This window comes from Fundulus heteroclitus, chromosome 19 (assembly GCF_011125445.2).
Source record: "Fundulus heteroclitus isolate FHET01 chromosome 19, MU-UCD_Fhet_4.1, whole genome shotgun sequence".
In the NCBI taxonomy this organism is placed as follows: domain Eukaryota; kingdom Metazoa; phylum Chordata; class Actinopteri; order Cyprinodontiformes; family Fundulidae; genus Fundulus; species Fundulus heteroclitus.
This window is the reverse complement of record NC_046379.1, coordinates 26572425-26594417: the sequence shown is the minus strand read 5'-3', so window position 1 is coordinate 26594417 and position 21993 is coordinate 26572425. Positions and strand designations below refer to the sequence as shown.

At 42.3% G+C, this 21993-nt stretch overlaps 1 protein-coding gene across 15 annotated transcripts in view; it reads right to left on the bottom strand.

Annotated features, from left to right (window-relative positions):
- dctn1b (dynactin 1b) overlaps nt 1-20306 on the bottom strand; it is a 51814-nt gene extending 31508 nt beyond the window's left edge. For 14 of the 15 annotated variants that reach the window (XR_004933364.1, XM_036150486.1, XM_036150488.1 and 11 more), the window contains exons 1-4: nt 13772-14246; nt 8071-8322; nt 2048-2123; nt 187-218 (exon numbers count right to left, since the gene is read on the bottom strand). Coding sequence is in view for 14 of the 15 variants with exons in the window: in XM_036150486.1 (XP_036006379.1) it covers nt 187-218; nt 2048-2123; nt 8071-8322; nt 13772-13804 (393 nt within the window). In the remaining variant the exon portion in view is untranslated. Of the gene's footprint in view, nt 1-186; nt 219-2047; nt 2124-8070; nt 8323-13771; nt 14247-20158 lie in introns of those variants that run through there. The other variant, XM_036150498.1, reaches the window with a different exon arrangement.
- Nucleotides 20307-21993: the final 1687 nt, after the last annotated feature.

The following is a 21993-nucleotide window of genomic DNA, read 5'->3' as shown; positions in this document are numbered from 1 at the left end:
AAATGCTTCTTTTTTTTTTTCTTTTTTTTTTTTACCTTGCCACAGTAAACAGAAAGACTTGGTTAGTTTGTGTATCTTTTTAAGTTTCCATGCACACATGTGCCTGCAGGGTACTGTGTGTCCAGGTGTATGCTGCCGTATCTTCTACTGGGGAAACTACACCACTGTACACGCCGTCTGACCTACCAGTTTGGCAGACTTGGACGTCTCCAGGATCTCTGCAGAGATAAAACAGCGGAATAAAGAAATAAAGAAACGTATTAAAATGTTATCAGCTAACTGTGCTTTACAAGTTATAAAGCTCTGAAACAGATCCTGGTATAAACACAGTAAAGTCAATATAATGTGTTTGAACAGATGGTGAGCTCTTAACACTGCACTGTCACATCTACTTCTCCCTACCACCATTGTCAGGTCCTTCATGATAGATCAAGTGCTTACGTATATCTTTTTAATCTGACATATTGGATCAATTTAGGCAAAGCAACAAGACCATTACAGGTGATTAACAGGATCAAAATATAGGAAAAGAAAACATTAGAAAGTACTTTGCAAAATGAAGGAAGAAAAAGTTTGGAAGACATTGTTCCAGTGAAGAATTCGACTAAAGATAAACGCATGGATTAGTTTTACAATATTCTGCTGTGACATGAGTCCTTTAATACTGAAACTGTCCATCAGGTGATAGAAGGCCAACTTTGCCTCTGAAGGTTCAAATCAGAGGTTTCAGTAGTTTCTAGCTGTGATAACGGAAGCTGTGCGCGGACTCTTGAGCCCTCCTCCTTTGGTCCTAAAATGATTACTTAGGTTTTGTTTTTATTCACCTAAAGAAAATGATGCCACATTCACACACTGCACTGCAAAAATAGAACTAAAAGTAAGTGAAATTTTCTTGAAATCATTGTAATTTTCCTTGATTAGAGCAGGTTAATAAGACTATTTGCCAATGGAATAAGATTTTTGCACTTAAAATAGGAACAATTCATCTCCATCGTCTTATTTCATGTGCAAGATGTCTAATTATGTTATTTTAGAGATGAATTGTTCCTATTTTAAGTGCAGAAATCTCATTCTATTGGCAAATAGTCTTATCTACCTGCTCAAATCAAGGAAAAATACACTAATTTCAAGAAATTTGTACTTATTTTTAGTTCCCTTTTTGCAGTGTGATTTGTTCTGTGCATGTACTCAACGCTTGAACCGGTTCATAATCCAATAACGTCCCTGTTGGACAGTGCCTCCCACCCCAGGCATGAAGCTGTTGCAGAGCCGGAGAGCTCCTTCAGGGACAGACCCCTGTATCCTTGGTGCACAAAGGAGCGTCATTGCAGCTCCTTCCTCCCAGCATCTATTAGACTTTTAGAACCATCACTGCTCCCTACAAGTGTTTACAATCCCTGCTGATTCTGCCACAGTCTTTTCATTTTTATAAATACTCTGTTGGTGGGTTTTGTTGCATAAATATACATACATGTTTTACAATTTGTTTAAATTACCCTAGTCAGTTTCATATGTATTTAATTTCTTTCATTATGCTTTGTTTAATAACAACAATTACTGTGTACATAGTATATTTTCTATGTTGTAAATTTGCCCTTACTGTGTGGTCTTTTATATTTCTGCTTTTGTGTTTATCTGCCTCTGGATGGATTTCTTCAGTGATCGAGATTTGTTAAACAGCTCCAGAACTTCAGAACAGATATTTATTGTATAAACTCGCTTTAACAATGGATGTGTTTGGTAACACTTTAGAGATAATGTTTTATATCACAGAACAGAGAGCCGTGATAGGCTTTTATTTTGCATAATCAGTCTTTAATTGCTCTCTTTGTTGAGCAGTTTTATTTTTAGAAAGCTTTGGTTTGTTACGTTTGGATTCTTTTTGGAGAATGGAAAAACGGACAACACTGAAGACAAGTATTGTTTTCATAGTCAGTGTTTCCCCATTCTTTCTTGGGGAAACTGTGAAAGTAAATGTCATACTTTTCCTCACCTTCCAAGACTGTAGGAACCCTATGAATGTGTTCAACGTGTTGAGAGCCCTTACCTCGTTTGGGGACCCTGCCGGTGGTTGGCTCAGGTGTCTCCGGAGATGTGTCCGCTCCGTCGTCAACCAGCTGGATCTGAGACAGAGGGACGTAGAGCAGGAGGCAGTCAGCCATGTCTGTCAAACCCCCACAGACATTTACCAGCAGCCCGTTCTAGTGAGCGACTGAGCTGGCAGACAGATGTGAGTAGGAGAAAACGCAGGAGCAAAACTGGCAGGGATGCTCACTCACATCCACATTTGAACTACGTTACATAACGACCAGCTTTTATTTTTGTCTTATAAGAAATTAAGTATAGCAGTATTTAAACTTTTTTTTTTTTTACAAACATCCTCATCAACCTCATGATTATCTTATAGAAAAACAACAAGATTGTTTATAGTCCGAATAATTAACAAAAGCACTTAAGAATACATCAACTGTTACTGCAGGTATTTGGGATGGGCTCGAAATAGTATTTGGCTTTTTTATTTTTTTATTCAGAAAATTATAAATATCTTATTTGATTTTAGAGGAGTCACACAGTACAACGTTATCTGATGATGAAAGCAATCCTATATCTGCTGTCTCTGTGCTGTCTCTGTGATGTGACTCTGCTTTGTTGGAAGGAATTCTTCACAGTAACTTCAATGGTCAGGAATCATCCAATGAAAATAAGAAAAGGGAGTACATCGGCTTCCACACCCAATGGTGACCTAGAAAATAGGTTAAAAAGGTCTTCAAATAAATGTATCTTTCATTACAAAACCCTCCTCTCAACACTGCAGAGAAAAAAAAACATTTACAGGTTTTGACAAAATCTACAGAGGCGCAATTATTGCTAACACTGCTGCTAATACTTGTACAATCCACATCGGCCAATAGCAGAATGCTTACAACATTTCACAAGACCGCAGCATGCAGAGGAAGACTCTTTGACCCTCTATACAGTCTCCTTAGGCCTGGGTCCTGTCTGATGCTCTCCTCCTGTCAGCTAAGCCCATAGGTTTTCTATAGGATTTAGGTCTGTGGACTGAGATGCCCATGGATGGAGGTGGATTTTGTGTCTGCTGAAACCTTGTTGAACTGATTTGGCTATAAGCACCAAGTTCCTGGGGGTGCACATCACGGACAACCTCACCTGGTCTGTGAACACCACGTCACTGGTGAAGAGGGCACAGAAGTGCTTGTACTTCCTGCGGAGAATGAGGAGAGCCCATATGCCCCCGCCCATCCTCACGACCTTCTACAGAAGCACCATAGAGAGCATTCTGACAAGCTGTCTCTCTGTGTGGTGTGGAGGCTGCAGTGCCGCCGACTGGAAGAACGTGAGGAGATTGGTGATGACAGCAGAAGGGATCATCGGGGCTCCTCTTCCCTCCATTAAAGACATTTTATCGCAGCGCTGTGTGTCCCGAGCCCGTAACATCATCAGAGACCCCTCACACCCCCACCATGGACTGTTCTCCCTGCTGCCCTCTGGAAAGAGGTTCCACAGCATCAGCTGCAGGTCCACCAGGTTCTGCAACAGCTTTTTTCCTGTTGCCATCAGACTGTTGAACTGCTGAAACTGCTGAAGCCATTTCAATTGCTTACATAAATCGCTGCTGCATCTTTATCCTGAAACTTGCTGCAATTAACTGTGGGTTTTTTCTTCAAGCTGTATGCCCACGAAATTTCGTTCTGTATGCACTTTGTGCATACAAAATGACAATAAAGTTGTCTAAGTCTAAGTCTATCCAAAGCTCACTGTTCCAGCTAAAGTCCCGGTAGAGTTGAACAAACTGCATTTTATTTTCTGCCACTTTCAAAGAACCGCTCGGGCTGTAGTAGATTGCATCTAATTGTTTTAATAGAGACTTGGTGACTCTAAGATGCTGTGAAGATTTTACCTCCCTTATCCTCTTGATCGCTGCATTTGATGGCGAGATAAGCATGGGTGCTTGACCTGTGCTGCTTATCGGCTCTATAGCTATAGATTTATTGCTTTATAGACCAATTTACAGCCTGCGTCATCAAGAAGCTGCACGCAGAAGCACCGCTGCCATTTCTCAAACATAGGAGAAGACAGGGCCAAATCTAGTAATCTTCAGTAAAACCAACTCAGTGAGGTACCTGGTTAGACCTGCTACAGTAGTGACAGAAAACGTGGGAAAGGAGGAGGAGTTGCAATATATAAATGGGGCACTCTAAATTGTACAAAGGTTGACTGAAATGATGACATACAGTTTGAACGTTATTGCCTACATGTTTGTTTTTAATCAAGAATGAGCTTTCATATTATGGTCCTCTACATTGACACATTGGGTTACACCACTATACAGACAGCAGTCAACAACATAAAATGTTGAACTGAATGCAACGACTGTCCACATGCCCACCTAGGAGGAATCATTCCTGCAAGTCAATGACTCGATGCAGTCTGCATCCAGGCTGGGATTCAAACCCAGGACCTTCTTGCTGCAAAGCAACAGTGCTACCAACTTGTGCAACTCTGGTGCGCAGTATAAAAAACTGAACTGTATTGAAAGGACACTGTCTTTTACGCATTCATGCTCCCACACAGTGTAAATACAGGCAAGGCTCCTGCAGAATTAGAAAAAAAATACCTCAACTCTTCAAACAGAGGCTACTTTCAGGATAACTACTGGAAGATGAGAACTATCTACCAAATATTAACACATTTAATAAAGGATTATTTTCAAACAATCAAAACCAAAATAACAGACCATCGAAAAGAGCCATATCCAAACTCTCATGGCATTTGATGTTCAGGTCGACGGCTGGCTTCCTGTGGATTTCTGAACTGCTGTAGTGGACATGGTCGCTGCATTTGACACAGCCGATCATTTTTGCCCAAATCTGGCCTTTTGTAATATATAATTCACACACTGTAGCCTTTTACCTTTGGCTGGAGGAGGTTTTCAGACTTTAGGACCAAAAACTCTGCATCAATGTCATGTTTTCTGTATATGTCTGCAAATTACGTAGTCATACATAAATTGTCTGTTATGTACACACTAGGTTTTTCCACCAAATATGCAGGTGTTTGATTGCAAACAGTAAATGGGTCCAGTAAAAGGTATTTTCATAGTCTATTCTACTAGATTAGTTCTGTGCGTTTACTGTTTCTGCTTCAATACATTTAAAAACCACAATCAAAACTAAACGCGGGCACAATGGCCACCTGTCAGTTCTCAAACCTTATCTAATGTGTCGAGGGATTGGTGTCGCTGACACCAAGAAGTAAAACGTTTTGTTTTTTAGCCAAGCATGCTAACAATGCTTTAAACTTGTGTTCAAGGGTAAGGGAAAGCCCTGAAAGTGTCAAACAACTAAAGCTGCCTGGAAAGGGATTGTTTTTACAAAATATCTTCACAGCCCATGAGGCAGCAACCATAACACAGCTTTTTCTGGCTGTGAAGTTACATTTATGTGACCTTGTATTGGGTAAAGGTGGTCTGCTAACTTTGCTGATATTAGAGCTATTGGTATGTTCAATAGCTTTGACTAAAGCCAACATCGTGCTCTAAAAAACATCAAACATCGCTCACGTCTGATGTTTATGACTTTCCATCGTCTTTAACGAAAAACTGTTTCAAAAAGATTAGAAAATAATTGTTTTAGATACGCTCTTCAGAATGGGTCTGTGGGAGTCAAACCAGGGAGCTTGCAGCCCCTCCAGGACACAAGTGCCCTGCTTTCTAACCATTAGGCCATCACTCCCCCATGGGATAAGGCAGGCTTCAAGCCGAGGAGTTTAGGTGTCTGGCTCCCAAGTGATGGCAGGATGTAGGGAGGAGATGGATTGGGTCTTCATCTGCAGTAATGTGAACCTTCCTCCGGTCCGCCATTGTGAAGGAAAAAGGTTAAGAAAAAGACAAAATTCTCTGTTTTGACCTCTGGTCATTAGACATTGTTCCTGGCCAAAAGAACAACTTTCCACGTTGGGTGGATGGACTCATCCTTTGGGTATGGAGCTCCATCATTGCAACGAAACACGGAGTAGAGTCAATGCTCCTCCTCATTGTGGATTTTCTCTCATACCAAAAGGATCCATTTGGTATATTAACCCTCTTTCATTGTTGGTTAAATGTTCCTTTGCAAGTGGCAGAGAAACTAAATGCTTGAGTAGCCATCAACCATCTTCTGTCGTACCCCTAGATTAATATTTCAAAACCCGAATCAGAAATGGTTGGTTTCCTGGCACCGACTGGCTTTTAGTCATAGTCCAAAAAACCTTCCATGGGGTTGAGGTCGCAGTTATTCAAGAAGACTAACATTATTTAGACTTTATTCTTTATTATTTAGACTTTATTCTTAAACCAGTTTTGCTATGTATCTGGGATCAGTGTCCTATAATGATTCTGTACGCTGGGGACCCGATACTCAAGCCGCACACAGAGGTTGCTTTTAAAATGTTTAAAAAGGAAGAAGGTGACAGGGAAGACAGGCAGGCAGGAATGGCTGACCAGGGCAGGGACCGACAGATGCAGGCTGACCAAGTGATGCAGGCAGAACCGGACCTGACCAGGTACAGCTGATGTTTTCCCAGCGTGGGCGGAGCGAGACGCAGAATCCTCAGGAACGACCTGAACCAGGCGGTGCACACGAGCACTAGTTAAGGCAACTAGCGACAGCAGAGCAACGACACGTCCACAGGATCGGAAAGGCAAGGCTACAAAACACTGGGGAAAACCACATGCAGGCAGAGAGACAAGACGAGACGGTCTGGCGCTGGGAGCTTGAATGAAGCAGGGAGAGTGACCGGTGATCTGAGTGAGTCTGGTTAGTGGCGGCAGCAGATGGAACTAATTAAGGAGCGTGAGGGCTGAGAGGAGACTGAGGAGCACGGAGCGAGAATGTAAAGTTCAGACAGTCCACAACACAAAAAACGAAACCCAAATCATGACAGAGCCATTTATGTCCATGTTTGTTTTAGTCAAGACATTGAAGTAAAGTCGAAGAATCTGAGAGGAGCCCTCCGTCTTTTCTAGATCCAGTAGTACCACTGGCAGCGACATGTACCCTCAGCATGCTGCTGCCACCACCATGCTGGTCATCTTCCAAAGTTTGAAAACTCACCTTGACTGACTCTTTGAAACATTCTTCATGACACTAAAGCTAAATAGCTCGATTGCTGTCTCGTATGACCATGAAACGTTAAGGAGGCTAACATTAAGTTTCTGGAATGGTCTTAACTTCAAACCTGTTGAAATGATATAAGCTGTGCTGTAAAGTGGAGTCGCAGTCTGAAACAAATAACCCATTTATATTTTCTCTGGCATTTTTCACAAGTAGAGAGATCACATATCCTGCCAGAAGGATGTCAGAACTTTATCGATATAAAAACAAAAAGTGTGTTGTTTCTCTGCACCTTGCCAAGGGTCATTTCACCAAATATCAGTGGGGGTGTATGTATATATTGGAGCCTGTATGTAGAATTTTGAGCCAGTGACGATAAGAGACATTCTGCCGAAAACTCAAATTCAACAAATTCTTGTTGAGAAAATTCTTTGAAACTGCATGTTGTAGTTATCAGTCGTCCCTGGAAAAAAGAGCAGCTCAAATGTGTCATTGAAAGCCCCGAATTGATGACATTCTCACTAATGGTGAGCGAATGTTTGCTTCTGACTGGCATGTGAGTCAGTTATGACCCTGAATGCAAAATGATCCAGAGTTTTACAATTGCTAATTCCCATGTACTGTACAAACATAGTCTTCAAACTGTAGTTCATGTGTGGACATCATGAAAGGCAGGACACAGCAGTCCTGTTTTAGGAGAGAAACCAGAAATGCTCTGTCTAAAAGAATAAAAATAAAAAAATCTCAGCATCCTGCGGCAATGGAAAACAGAGGCTTGCTGCAGAGGGGAATATTAACGCCCACAGTTACAGCCTGTAGCAAATAAAAAGAGAAACTAAACCTAGACCATCACAACGTGACAATAGAAGCCGTAGGTTTAAACGGTCCTGCTTCGGTTATAGCAGAGTTTCTGTGGCGCATCTTCTATGTATTTTCAGAAAGTGCATTCCCACATTACCTGCGACTGCCTGACAAAGATGCCGTGGTTCTCTTCGCAGGTAAAGTACCGCTTGCCCTGCACCGTGCCGTCATTCTTGCCCTTGGGCTCGTCCAGGATGACACCCACCCACTTGCCAGAGGCGAAGAGCGTGGTTCCGATGTAGGCCACCGTGCCGCGCTGCCCCTTGCCGATCACCTCCACCAGGGAGCCCACTTTGACGGGCCGCCCGCCTCCGTCTGAGCTCATCCTGCTGCTGCCGCTGCTGGTGGTCTGGGTGGGACACGGAACCAAAGACAGGATTAGACCCTCTGACCTCAACGTACGCGTGAGTACATACAACAAAAAGGGCCTTTTATGCTCCTATAGGTTCACAGATAATTCAGTCTTTTTTGCTGACTTTTGATGGTGAATAAAAGCCTTTTCCCTCATTTCCAGCAGTTTTCTTTTAAGGCTCTCTTCACATTTGCTGGGCTGTGTTGTCCAACTCCCATCGCTGATCATTCACAAGTTCAAAAGATGGCATCTTTTGAAAGCTGTTGAAAAGGGAAGTCGGACAGGAAGTCTTTCTGCTTAGATTTTTAGGACACTAATAATAGATTATGTGCGGCAAAACTCTCAGCAGATAAAAGCCGGTTTGCAAGGGAAATCGGCAGATATTAAAAATAAAACTAGAAGGAAACAGATCTACGGTTGAAGTTAATGAAATCCTAAATGACAGCATTGGTTTTGCTTCATGTCTAAAGATTTTGGACTGTTGAACTACGGCTCTCAAGAAGCTACAGAGATCTAAATAATGGGGTGCACTTTCATGCAAAGTAATAATTTGATGATAATCTTGGTATTAAAAGTGTGTTAATTAGACACGTACAGTACACGTGAGGAAAAATGCTCGCAAGTGTGTGAAAAGTATTCATCTGTGTGTTTTTATCTGCAGACGATCAGGTTCTATTCACTCCTCTTAACAAATTTGAGTTAATGAGATGTTTCAGTCTTAAATGATTTGGGAAAAGGTGCATGCTTTTAAAAACTGTGCTCGCAGTTACCTAAATAACCCTTATGTCAGCATTAGCAGAGACGTTAAAGACGTTAAAGCTGTCTCTGTACATGTGATCTCTTGTATTCTTCATGTGTGTGTCTGGGCTATTGGGGTGAGGGGGGGGGGGGGACACCCAAGCAACACGTTGTAATAACACATTTCAGTGTCTTAAAAGCATGTGGGACCTGAGTTATAGTCTGATGAAAGCCAGGCTGAACTTTTCAAAAGGTGTTTTTGACTCAAAAAAAACAACACACTGCACGTTAGACCAAAAAGAAAGACGGCGGTGGCAGCATCATGCTGTTCAGGGCTGAGTTTCTTTCACTGGAACCGAGGCCCTAATCAAGGAGGAGGGAGTTATGGACAGTCCCACCTGCTGGCACAGATGCATAAGGCTTCTGCTAGAAAGCTGAAGGTGGAAGTTCACTTCCCACGACGACGACCCAAACCACACATTTTTCATCAGCAAAACAATGGCTTCAGCAGAAGAAGAAGAATGGTTAGGACCGGGATCCTAGCCAACATCTGTGGGGTGGTCTGAGATGTCCTCACAGTCTGGCGGATTTTACTCAGCTTTCTTTAGTATTCCAAAAAAAGAAAAAAAAACAAAGCAAACGGGCTTGTTTTCCGTAGTTGAAGACGTTTTGCTTCCTCTCCAGAAAGCTTTCTCAATTCAAAGTAATGTGCAGTACCAAGCTTTATACTACTGTCTAAACAAAGGCATTGTAATGGCTTAGATAACATGCAAATTCAACAGAAACAGGTCCACCCCTTAGTAATGGGCAGTCGTTAAAGCCATTAAGCCAGCAGATTGGACCGAAACTGGTCCACTCCTCTGTAACTCCTCTGTAACTTTAGTATAAATAAGTTGAATTTTTGAATGTTTTTGCAAGAAAAAAGTGAGTAAAAACAGCCGAGTCATGGTGTGCCATCCTGATCCACTCCAGCCCAAAAGTGCTGCAGTACAAGCCGACAAATTTTAAAGACACATTTGATTCATTTAAAATAGTTACATATTCAAAATGCAAACAGCCTCTGTAGAATAAATGACCAGTTCGATATATATATATATATATATATATATATATATATATATATATATATATATATATATATATATATATATATATATATATATATATATATATATATATATATATATATATATAGTGTTTATGATATATGGGTAGTTTGGTCTCGATAAAAACATAAATACCTACTAACTTCTTAAATTGTAACTTCCTAAATCACAGTTAGGCGTTGTTTGTGGTTTCTTTTAACCTCTCTATAAAGTACGAAAAGGTTCAAATAGTCAAACATTGGGGCGCAAAACAAAAAGTCAAACAGCAGCCTTGTCCTGATCCTGCACTTTTAATGCTGATAACCTTTGCTCCTGACTGATTTTATAATGCCAGAGGAAAAACCTGCTCACGCTTCTTTTATGCAGAGCTGAGGTGTGGAGAGCAGAAGGCGCGCTGAAACATCCCTAAATGTGCCAGCTGTAACATTTTAGTGGCATAATCCTGCCTAACCCAATTGACAGTGTGATGTCCTAGAAGCGATGGTGAGTCAGCAGAACAGCCCACAGAGGAGGAGAGCTGGATACTCTCTAAAAGGAACATGATCGGACTCTCCTTGAGATTACTGTAAACACTCAGCGCCGCCGGTGTAGCTGTTTAACATAAAGGTTAAACCAGCTAGAAAACCTACATATGAAGCCATATAAACAGCAGGTGAGGAAGGGTCAGTCTACAAAGAGCAGTCTGTCCGGTCCATGTCAAGATTCCAGGCTAAACCCTCCTTTTAGTAGCGGATCACCTCTTATACACACATACCAATTCTTCAACGTCCCATTTAAATATCCAACAAAAACTGTTTTAAAATTTTTTAAGAGATGATATCACGGTGTGTAGGACTGCTCTGATCAGGCGACGTCTTTGCGAAACTCCTACGGGACAAGGCCAAAGTTTATCAGAGCCGTTCTTAGAAATCAAACCAGCATTCAGTGTTACAGGAACAAATAAAAGGTAAAAATAAGAATTGTGGTGTGTATTTGCGTCACCCTGAACACTCCTACAGCCCCCTACAGTGAAACATGACGGTGGCAGCATCGTGCTGTGGGGATTGGCCTGTCCCACAGAGACTGGGAAGATGGATGAGACTATAAAGGAAGACGGATGGAGCTAAATCCAGGGCAATCCTGGGAGAAAACCTGTGAGAGGCTGCTAAAGACTGGAGCCTGGGGGCGGAGCTTCACCTTCCAGCAGGACAGAAACCAGAAACACACAGCCAGAGACGCAACGGAACGGTTTAGAACGAAGCACATGGATGGATTACAAGATACAAACGTCACAACTGATTGATTATTGTTTGTCATTATAAAAAGAACCTTGAACAACTTTGTGTTGGTCTCTCGAATGAAATCTTAATGAAATACATTGAAGTTTGGGAATACAATGAGACGAATAAAAAAATTAATAAAATAAACGCACTACAAAGGTACTGTAGCTTTGCTTTACACTAAAATCCTTCTTATGGTAATACAAGGAAACAGTAATAGGTTCAAATTAAACCCAGTTAAATAGAGAGCTAACGCAACATCAAACATCTCCAATTAGCACCTGTGACTTCTCCCTGACCAGTGCCAGCCTACCACCATGTTTCCCTTTTGACTGTGTGTATTAAACACGCTGCAAAGGTGAAAGGCCATGAACCGTCACCTGTCTACATTATGAGAGTAAACCTACGCTGGACGTTGGTGAAATAAAGCGCCTTTTGTTTGGATGGCCTCTCTGGTAAAATCACTGTAATTAGAACCAGTATTTCCCAAACTATTTCAACCCCTCAAAAGTGGAAAAAGTTCGCAGTTTGAGAAAATTGGGGGCAACTACTGCAGTTTAAGCTTGGGCATGTTTATTTATTTTTATTCATTTATGCTTCCCAGGTGGAGCTGTAAAATATGTTAAATCGCAATATAATCACAATATTAATGAGCACCATTTGACTATATTAGTATATAGTTTAGAGGCTGAGATACTAAAGCCCAGATAGAAGAAAAAGCAAGACAATAAAGTTAGTTAAAGGAGCTATAAGTAAGATATTTACTGTAAAATCAACCTAAATCCTTCTCATTTGTCACCCAGGATAGAAGTAACATTCCCTATAACCAATCAGTCCTCTCCATCAACAGTGTCTTAGTCATGTTTTTCTCCTTTCAAACCTAGAGGTTGCAGTCTGGAACTACTTCAGTGCAGGGTGTAGCTCATGTTTACTTCCTGGTTCCTCAGCCAATCATACGAGCGTTCCCAGGGTTCCCAACACAGAGTGCAGCATTTGGTATTTTATCATGGCAAAAGAGCAGCAGCCTGCTAACATGCAAGCCAGTAAGAGAAGCGGACCAGAAATAGAACAGGATATAACATCTTCCTATCCCGTGGGAGTAAAAACTCACAACAGCAACAAACCGTTTAAAAACGGCATATTAGATTGTTGTGATTGGCAGGCTGTTGTACCGATTTGAGACACAAGGTGTCAGTATTACTTATAGCTCCTTTAAATCCGAATCGATATCTTCATCTCAATATTCAGGAACAGTTTTTGCAGTCACGTGTTTCCCTGATGTGCCTCTTTAATCTCAGTTATGCTCTGGATGCCACTGCTTACATAAAGGGAACCATTATTAAATCATAAGCCAGTTAATAATTTAAAGTCAGCATACAAATGCATATTTTAACTGGTTTCCTCGCATAAACGGGTTTCTACGTCACGGCTGAGAACTTGGAGCTCTGGCAAACGGTTGAATTTAAAGCCGTCGATCCTTTTTTAGCGGGTTTCAGTTCGTAACAGTAAACAATTACTGCTGGGACACAATAAAAGGTGGACGTGTCCGCTTGAGAAGTGTTTATTTCAGTCAACAGTCTGTAAATAATTGCTCTATTGTCCCGACCCGATGGATAAACGCGCGCCGGAGGCGGAGGACCTGAAGAGGGCCTGTTGAATTATTTAGAGCCCCTCTACTCTTACAACACATGCGACCTCACACTGAACGCGAGTCTGAAACAATATTCCTATATTACACTCACAGTGTCTTAGCTGTCTGAAATTTCCATCTAATTATGGTAAACAGAAATCTTGTTGTTTTTTTACACGTTTGATCTATTTATGTACTTTAAAAAGCTATATTTAAAACAAAGAGCTCTAATATCTACTCTGCTTTAGTTGTGGATTCTCTCTGACCTTAAGGACTTAAAAAAATAGCCTTAAAGCCTGAATGTTTAGGAAATTCCTAAGTTGAATCACTGATGTCATCCTTCCCGGTGACAGGGAGGCAGCCTGACTCAGAGACGGATGACCGACAGGAAGTCTCCTGGGGATCTTGGTTTGTGGTTGTTGTTTTTTTTCCCCCCCCCCCCCCCCCATCTTAACTGATAAGAACAAGACTTTAGAGCAAAACGTATGCCAGCCACAGAGTTGAGTCCTAACAAAGGCAACAATGTTGAACCCGGAGGGGCGCCCGAGCCAAACAAAGAGGCGACAACGCATGCTGGAGAGCGCACAGCTGAAATGGATTAGAAGCCCCTCCACAGAACGCAGAGAACGTCCAGCGGGAGACGACACGGTGAAACGGATCAAACCGGCAACTTCGGGCACACGGTCTGGTCTTCCAGTCATCCAAACACTCACCCGGCTGTATGCGCTTCTCCTAGTCTGTGACATGTTTCCTGCTCGCCAAGAGCTGCTCGTCTTGACTGAAGGAGTGTGTTATTGCATTAAGGGGAGCATCGGCTAGACAGGAGGAGGTGGTGGGGGGGGATGCAAATAGAGGAGCGGGGAGGGGGATTCAGAGATGCTGCTGGAGCATCTCCCTCTTCTTCTCCGTCTTCTCGCAGAATCCCACCTTCCCCTCACCACATCTCCACAGCTCAGATCCCACCCGGTTCTTCTCTCTTCACTGATGACAAAGTCTCCAGGAGCCTATGGTCCAGAGGGCGGCAGGGGGGGTGGGGGGGGGGGGGGGGGGGTAGCCGACCCAGCCCTCTGATGAAAGGATTCAATGGCAGAGCAAAGAGACGGGGCAATAGAAACCCCAAAACGCCCCGCTGGCTTCGGCTGTGAGGACAGGCATCAGCTGAGCGGCCGCACTGCACTGAGTCGGTGTCTGCACTGGCTTCTGCAGGAGGGAGGGTGCTTTAGGCCCCGGCAGAGAGGCTGGGTCCTAAAGCCTGCACACACACACACACAGCGCCTTTGCAACAGTCTTCATGTCGACTGAGCATTTTGTCAGCTTGCAACCACAAACCTCAAGGCTTTTCATTCAAGATGTTATGTGGAGAGAAGAGAATGCATGGGGGTGGCGGTGGGGGTGTGTGCAAATAATATCTTTAAAGTGCGGTGTGTATTTATATTCAGCCTCCTTTAGTCTGACAGCCCTAAATAAAATCCAGTGCGGCTATTCAAAAGTAAGTGAATTAGGAGTCAGAGTCCACCGCTGCGTCATTTAATCCCAGCATAATGAACTTCTAAAGAATCAAATCTAACTGCATGGAGCTTCTCTGGGAGCAGAAAACTCCCTCCTTACCACAGATTCTCAATTAGACACTGGTTTCAACATCCAAACATAGCAAACTGACTTGGTGTGTTCACATCAAAGGGCATTTTGAAGGGGGCGGACAGAGGAAGACTTGGATGGATGAAGACGAAGGACTGGGAATCCGGCGGAGATTCCCCCGGCCGTCCAAACGTCAACGATGACACCCCTTCGCTCTTCGGGTCACGGCATCAATACCGATGATCAACTTTTACTACGGCTTCCTTTGCACCTGCTTAGGGAAACGCATCCTCACAGCACGATGCCACACACACCGTGCTTCTCGCTTGGCGTGGCCCCATCAGGGAGGTGAACATAGCTAGCTTTCCACCGCATGTAGCATTTTGCATGAAGGCTGGAAAGGACCAGGACGTACCACGTTTTCTCTTTTCTGTCATGTTTGAAAAGCTTCACGGGGTAAGAATGATTCTGCCTCTCAGGAGCGTCTTAAACTACACGGTTCTGAGTCGATTCTGGTGTGGTAAAACGGGATGATGCAGAGGTTCAAGCTTGTTCATCTTAGACAAGACGGCACGGATGCTGAAGAAAAAGCCATTTTAACTTTGAAAACAGACCAATGAAGCATATCCCATCAGGATATTCACCAGAGTCCGGACAAACCATTCCGGACTCATCAGCACTGGAGAATGGTGCGTCGTATCTCTGTTTTCCGTTTGCTTGAGCGTACGCAGCGACAGACGAACCGACTTTAGAAATGAAAACATTTCAAACAGCGGCAGAAGGCAGCTTGCGGACGGCAGACCAGCTAAACTTGATCTGATTCTCTTTCAGCATGGATGAAAGACAGGTGATGCTCTGGATTGTTGCACGCCGCAAGCGAAACCATTCAGGCCCAAACCTGATGATGGCGTGGTCCGTCGCAGAGCCGGGATTAACTCTCTTTCACGAGCGAACCCAAAGCCCGGAGCTTTTTCAGCACTCTGCCCTCTGCTTGCTTTGTTTTCATCTTTTCGCAGCAAAAGCAAACGCTGTAAAAGCTGACTGCTCAGGGGCCAGCGAGGAAAGCAGGGGGAACAATGCGCATAAAGCAGGCTTTAGTCAAACATGAAACCACGACAAGCGTGGAAAAAAAGGCCGCCGAAAGTTTCAGGGGTGAGAGATGTGTGCAGACTTTAGGGCGTTCGGGGACACAAAACAAACCTCTGCAGTCTGATTGCACCCTTTTATGCAAATCATAAAAGAGGGGGGGGGGTGCTCCAGTTCTGCAGGAGGTGGGGAGGTGGAAGCATCCTCATCCCTCACAGAAGGGAGGACAGAGATGACCGGCAGACAGCTTACACCAGAGATCTGCCTCCTCATGAGAGAAGGAGGCCGAGAAAAAGGGATTGCCGGCTCTGCAGAATTCCACGTCTGTCTGATGCGAGCTTGGTGAGGGCGGCGAAACGGAGGGGGGGGGGGGGGGGGGGGGGGATGGGGGCAGCAGGAGTACAGCAGCGATCTGGAGGGAGAGACATTGTGACCGCGCCGTGTCTCAGTGCGTCTGCTGGTCGGGGAGGAACAGTTCTGCGTCAGTAGTCCAGGTAAAAATGAAGAAGACCCGCCACAGTGTGTCTGCTTTGAGACCGCGCAGCAGCAGTTTCTGTGACAAAGAGCAGTAGCTTTAGACAGACTGCTGCCTGGTTCCAATTCCACGACGTCGCACCTCCGCTTAAGACCGACGATAACGACGGACTTCACTTTGAAAAGGTTCAACTTGTTTTACACCTACTAATTTATGTCTGCTACAGAACCAGGGATATAAATGGTAAATGCTCTTTTTTAGCTTCAAAAGCAACTCAGAACCCACAGCGAAGCACAAGAGACATTTTTGTTCTTCCTATTAATTTGAAACCAAAGTAAAGCGCCTTGCACAGGCATTGATAACCTTTTTAGCCATACCAAGGAGAATATTTTGACGCCTTCCTCAAAACATACCAAGCTCAGTCGAATTAGATGGACAGCATCTCTGAAGATCGATTTTGGATTGTTGCTACCGATTCTCGGATCGGATTTAGGTCTGGACTTTGACTGGGCCATTCGAACATGTGACTATGTTTGGTCTAAACTAGGCCTGGCCACAATATATACTGTAAAAAAAATATTGTCCATGCAGTATTGGTACAATGCAGCTGTTGCAAAGGACTGTTAGCCGTCGTAGTGTCAGAGATCTGTGTATTTTCTGTCCGATGATGGAGTTTTACTGCTACTGATTGCCCACAGATCACAGTGGCAGAATGGTGAAAGGTCACAGAGAGTGTTGGAAGCAAGAAGTTAGGAGGATAAGGATTTATAGCAACTTTGAAATCACAATATTTAAAAAAATTATTTTGCCATTGCATGATTTCCTGATATACTGCAACACAATTCTGAAGTTTTCCACTGCAGCTCTGGGGTGAATGTTTTGGGCCACTGTGGTGCTGGATGACGCCCCTCCTCACCAGTCTCTAGTCTTTTGCAGCCCCTGACAGGTTTTATTCATTCATCGACTTGTATTAAGCGCCATCCATCTCATCATTCACTCTCACCAGCTTCTCTGTCCCTGCTGAAGAGAATCATCCCCACGTCATGATGCTGCCGACACTATGGATTTCATGTAAGGATTTTGCATGTAGGCCAATGCTAGTCTCTTCTGACCAGACCACCTTCTTCCATTCGACTTTAGACGGCTTTAAACTGGACTATTTATGACTTTCATCATTCCACTCTTCCATGAATGGTGTTCTGTTAGCTGTGACATCATCCAGGGGAGGTAGATCATCTGCCGTTACCATTATAACATAGAAAGGATTCCTGGGTCAATGTGTGCTTCTGTGCTTCTTGTCTCTCTTGTTGTGTCTCTGCTCTGTCTTCTCTAACCCCCAGTCGGTCGAGGACCGTTCACACTGAGCCCGGTTCTGCTGGAGGTTTTCCTTCCTGTTAAAGGGGAGTTTTCCTCTCCACTGTCGCTTCATGCTTGCTCAGTATGAGGGATTGCTGCAAAGCCATGGACAATGCAGACGACTCTCCCTGTGGCTCTACGCTTCTCCAGGAGTGAATGCTGCTTGGAGAGACTTGATGCAATCAACTGAGTTTCTTTAGATAGGAAACTTTTTGACCAATCCGTATGAATTGATTGAATTTGACTTTGTAAAGTGCCATGAGATGACATGCATTGTGAATTGGCGCCATATAAATAAAATTGAATTGAACTGAATAAAGGCTAGATTTACAGAGTGCGCAACTGATATTTGTCCTGATGACAGATGATTCAATAGGGAAAAGTCGGGTTGTGTGAAACGCTACCGTGCAAGGCGCTCTACAGTCCAATTAAGGCGTTAGAAGCTTTGATTCATTTTGAAGACACTTCAACTGAGTCACTGCTGTTAATTGGACCCTAATTTAAACAGAACGTGGGATTTCTTTAGAAACAACTGTGATTTTAAACAAGTAATTACTGAATTCTAAGCACACAGAAATGGCCAATAATACTCTTCCACCCCCTTCTATTTACATACAATTTCAGCCATTCAAAATGCGTTTTCCCTTTTTTTTTTTTTTTTTTACATCTCATTAGATTATCTAACAGGAATTTTGTAAAGTCCTTTAATTTATAAAAAAATTTATTCTAAATTTAAATTTCTGCTCCAGCATCTTTGCTTCTCATATATAAATTGCTGTTGTTGGGCTCTTTTCATTACTACACTGCGCATAAGAAAGTATGGAGGACCAAAACTGACAAAATGAAAACTAAGAAGAATTGCGACATTTAAAAAGTATCATTCAATTTAAGAAGTGAGAATTATATATATATATATATATATATATATATATATATATATATATATATATATATATATATATATATATATATATATACATTCATTTTCAAACACGCTTATCCCTGTTGGGGTCGGGAGGGGTGCTGGACACCCTGAACAGGTCGCCAGTCTATCACAGAGAATATATATATATATATATATATATATATATATATATATATATATATATATATATATATATATATATATATATATATATATATATATATATATATATATATATATATTAGGGCGGTCAGCTTTAACACGTTAACCTTATCAGACCATAACGCCGACAATTTTTTTGTGTGTCTATCACGCCTTAAAACACACACACACCGTTCACTAATGTTTTTTCCCCGCAGCGCTCTCCGGACTGTGTTCTTTTTACCCTCGGTGCTTTCCATAGTTCCAAGTATGCTAGAGACTGTAGCAAAACAGACAGGCGCTTACTGTTGCCAAGTCCGTTTATTTCATGCAACTTTGGGCTTCTCTTTTTTTTAAAGTCGATTGTATATTTCATGAGTTTATGGTTGCAATAACCGGTGATAACAGCTGAAAGTAGATTCCGCGGTGAAGATCACCATTTTGAGCAGAGATTGGTTCTGAAGATGAGTTTTTACACACTGATAACTTAGCGGAAACCCGACCCATAAATCGTACTTTAATGCTTATTAATTTGTTGTCTCTGTATTTGACAAACTAAAGCCAAACCACGTTGCCAAATGAAGTTCCCTGGAGTTACAGTGTCAGCACATGAAGCTGTGCTAAACATTTCTCTTTCAGGGTATTAAGCTCCTGCCCCAGATGCAAGCAAAGTGTAAGACTCTGGAATGACCTGCAAATTTAAAACCTTTTTCCAGGCTTTTAAAAAAAATTGTGTATGAACGTTGCTATAAACAGCATGCAAAAATATATAAATAAAATATTGTTGGTGTGAAAGATCAGGATTAGATGTGTGAGAAAGAATAAAAATAAATTAACAATAAAACTTTATTAAAATGTATTTATTTATATGTATATGCATAATACCATGTCTATCTTTGTTTAAGAGGCGAAAAAATATTAATTTGCAACTAAAGCTGTAACTTGCTGCCATCTAGTGTGTTTGGCTGAACTTCATATGCTGTTCTGTGGGTGGCTTCATACACATGAGGCGTAAAACAGCTACAAAAAGAAAAGAACAAGGAGCAAAATTAAAAAAATCGCTGCTTTTTCTGACTGAATCCCACGTGGGTGTGGCAGCCCACAGGCAAGATATTCAAATCCACAACTAACACCTTCAAACCATCGGGGAAACATAGTAAATGGAATAAATGACATTAAATGGCTTCAATAGACGCGTTAGAGTAAGATATCCCGGTTGTAGGCGCCTTTTAATCATAACCAGGGGCTTACTGAAGCATGACAGTGTTGTTAGCGTTTTAACTCGGAATGATAACGAGAATAATGCATGTCCAGATATGAAAATAGACAGAACAGCGTTGGTTTTCATCGCTGCTGTCAGCTGTCAGTGAGACACTCCCTGGCAGCTGCTAGCACCGGAGGCTGCTAGCCTGCACCGGCTGTCCCCCCTTCACATAAAGCCTGTTTAACAACCAACTAGAAATTAACAACTATAACATGCATTTATGTCCACATATATTTCACACCTAAGCCTCAAACGTCGGAGAGACGGCGTCTTACCCGCTGTCTGTGTCAAAAAAACAACCCGGCTTGTTTTCAGCTCCGCGTGCCCGCAGAGCCACAACCATCTATGGCCGTCCGCGAGCGGCCAGACCCGCGGCGCCGTGTCCGAGTCTCTGCCTGACTCCGCCGGCCTCTGAGCAGCCGGGGAGCCCGGGGACATGCTCCACACACGGGGCAGCTAACAGCCCACTCAAAAGCAAAATACAAACACAGACAAGGTGTGTTCATTCAACAGATATTTATTTTCAAATACTTACTTTTAATGTTACAACAATGCGGAGGAAAAAATAAATTTCTTCTTTTTTTTTTTTTGTTAAATGTCATTGAACAGAGATTTATATGTGACAAAAAAAAAAATGCTATTTTCATATTTTTTCTTTCCTCAAAAGGTAAAAAGCTATCCAACCTATGCCCTAATGGCCCCTAAAGCTACTAACTGGTCATGCCACAATGGCCATCAGGGCTTTTCTACATCTGGCATTGAGTCTTTTACATTACTGTGGAGGATTTATATTCACTTTTATTTGCAGAATTGCTTTTAATTTGGCTACACTAGGGTTTTCAAGCATGAATCCACAGCATCTTGATCTGATTTAACTCCCGACTTTGACTAGGCCCTTTCAAAAAGCCGTTTTTGTAAGGGCCTAGTTAAGTTTTACACCAGCTTTAAGAGGACGCACAGCTTCCAAAAATATAATATTAAATAAAATAAAACAGAGAGAATAATTATCGGTCCACAGAAAACATTCCCACAAGTCTTTTCAATAGACGGGGTTAACAGCAGGTCGTTCCTGACAGGGGGGCAGGAGATCTGGGCACTTAAAATGAAACAATTATGTTTTGTTCCTATAAAGTCGGGCGCTTCAGTTAGATATTTCAGTGTTACGTTTCAGGATACATCAGGTCATGTTTTTTTTAACTATGGCACTGGTACTGGATGTACGTGGGCTGCCTTAAGCATTAACCAGAGGTGCCAATCGTTTACAAAGTGAATAAATGAATAAAAATGAAAAAGTCCTGCTTTGGGTTCGTAGAAAACGTATATCCCAGATATGACCCAAGAGTGATCACATAAACTACAGGCATGGAGAGACTGCATGCACGACACTTAATTAGTCAGCATTTACTGCAGTCCAAGCAGCATGTCTATTCTGCACATTGTTTTGGTGAAAACTAATGTGCAGTACACTGAGCCGTCTCAACTGCCAACACTAGGGGGCGTGGTCACGGACCTCATAAACCAGAAACCCTCACCACTTTCCATAACTGGAGCACATTTCAGTTGGGCTTGATTTATTTCACCAGTTCAGGTTCCAACTTTAGATTAAGATGGATATCAGAACAAGAAGCCATTCTTTTTTGTATTTGGCTAACAAAGACAACATCAATTATTTTACGAGTACCTCTAAAGGCAACCCAAGTACCAGTGTGAGAACCAGGGCACAAGGATATTATAGATAAGCTGCTGCATATTAGTAATATCAGCATCATGATCATATCCGTCGAATGAGATCCGCTTGAATGTAATTGACATGGAAACTGTCTGTACAACTGGATTGAATAGACTTTTTTTGGTAACGACTTGTGGATGGGCTCTATATAAATAAACTAAACCGAAATCAATGTTTCTTGTCATGCGTCAAATCCCTACAGCTCATCTCGGCAGTTATTTAAAATTAAATTAATTAGGCGAATTGAGTCAAGTTCTACAACTGAAACATGGTGCGAAGGTCCTTTTTTTTAAATATATAAATCCATGAAGCTCATCTGACTTCAAATTACTTTCCAGCATCCCTCAAACACTGACCAGACCAGACCCCTGCTTATTTTTG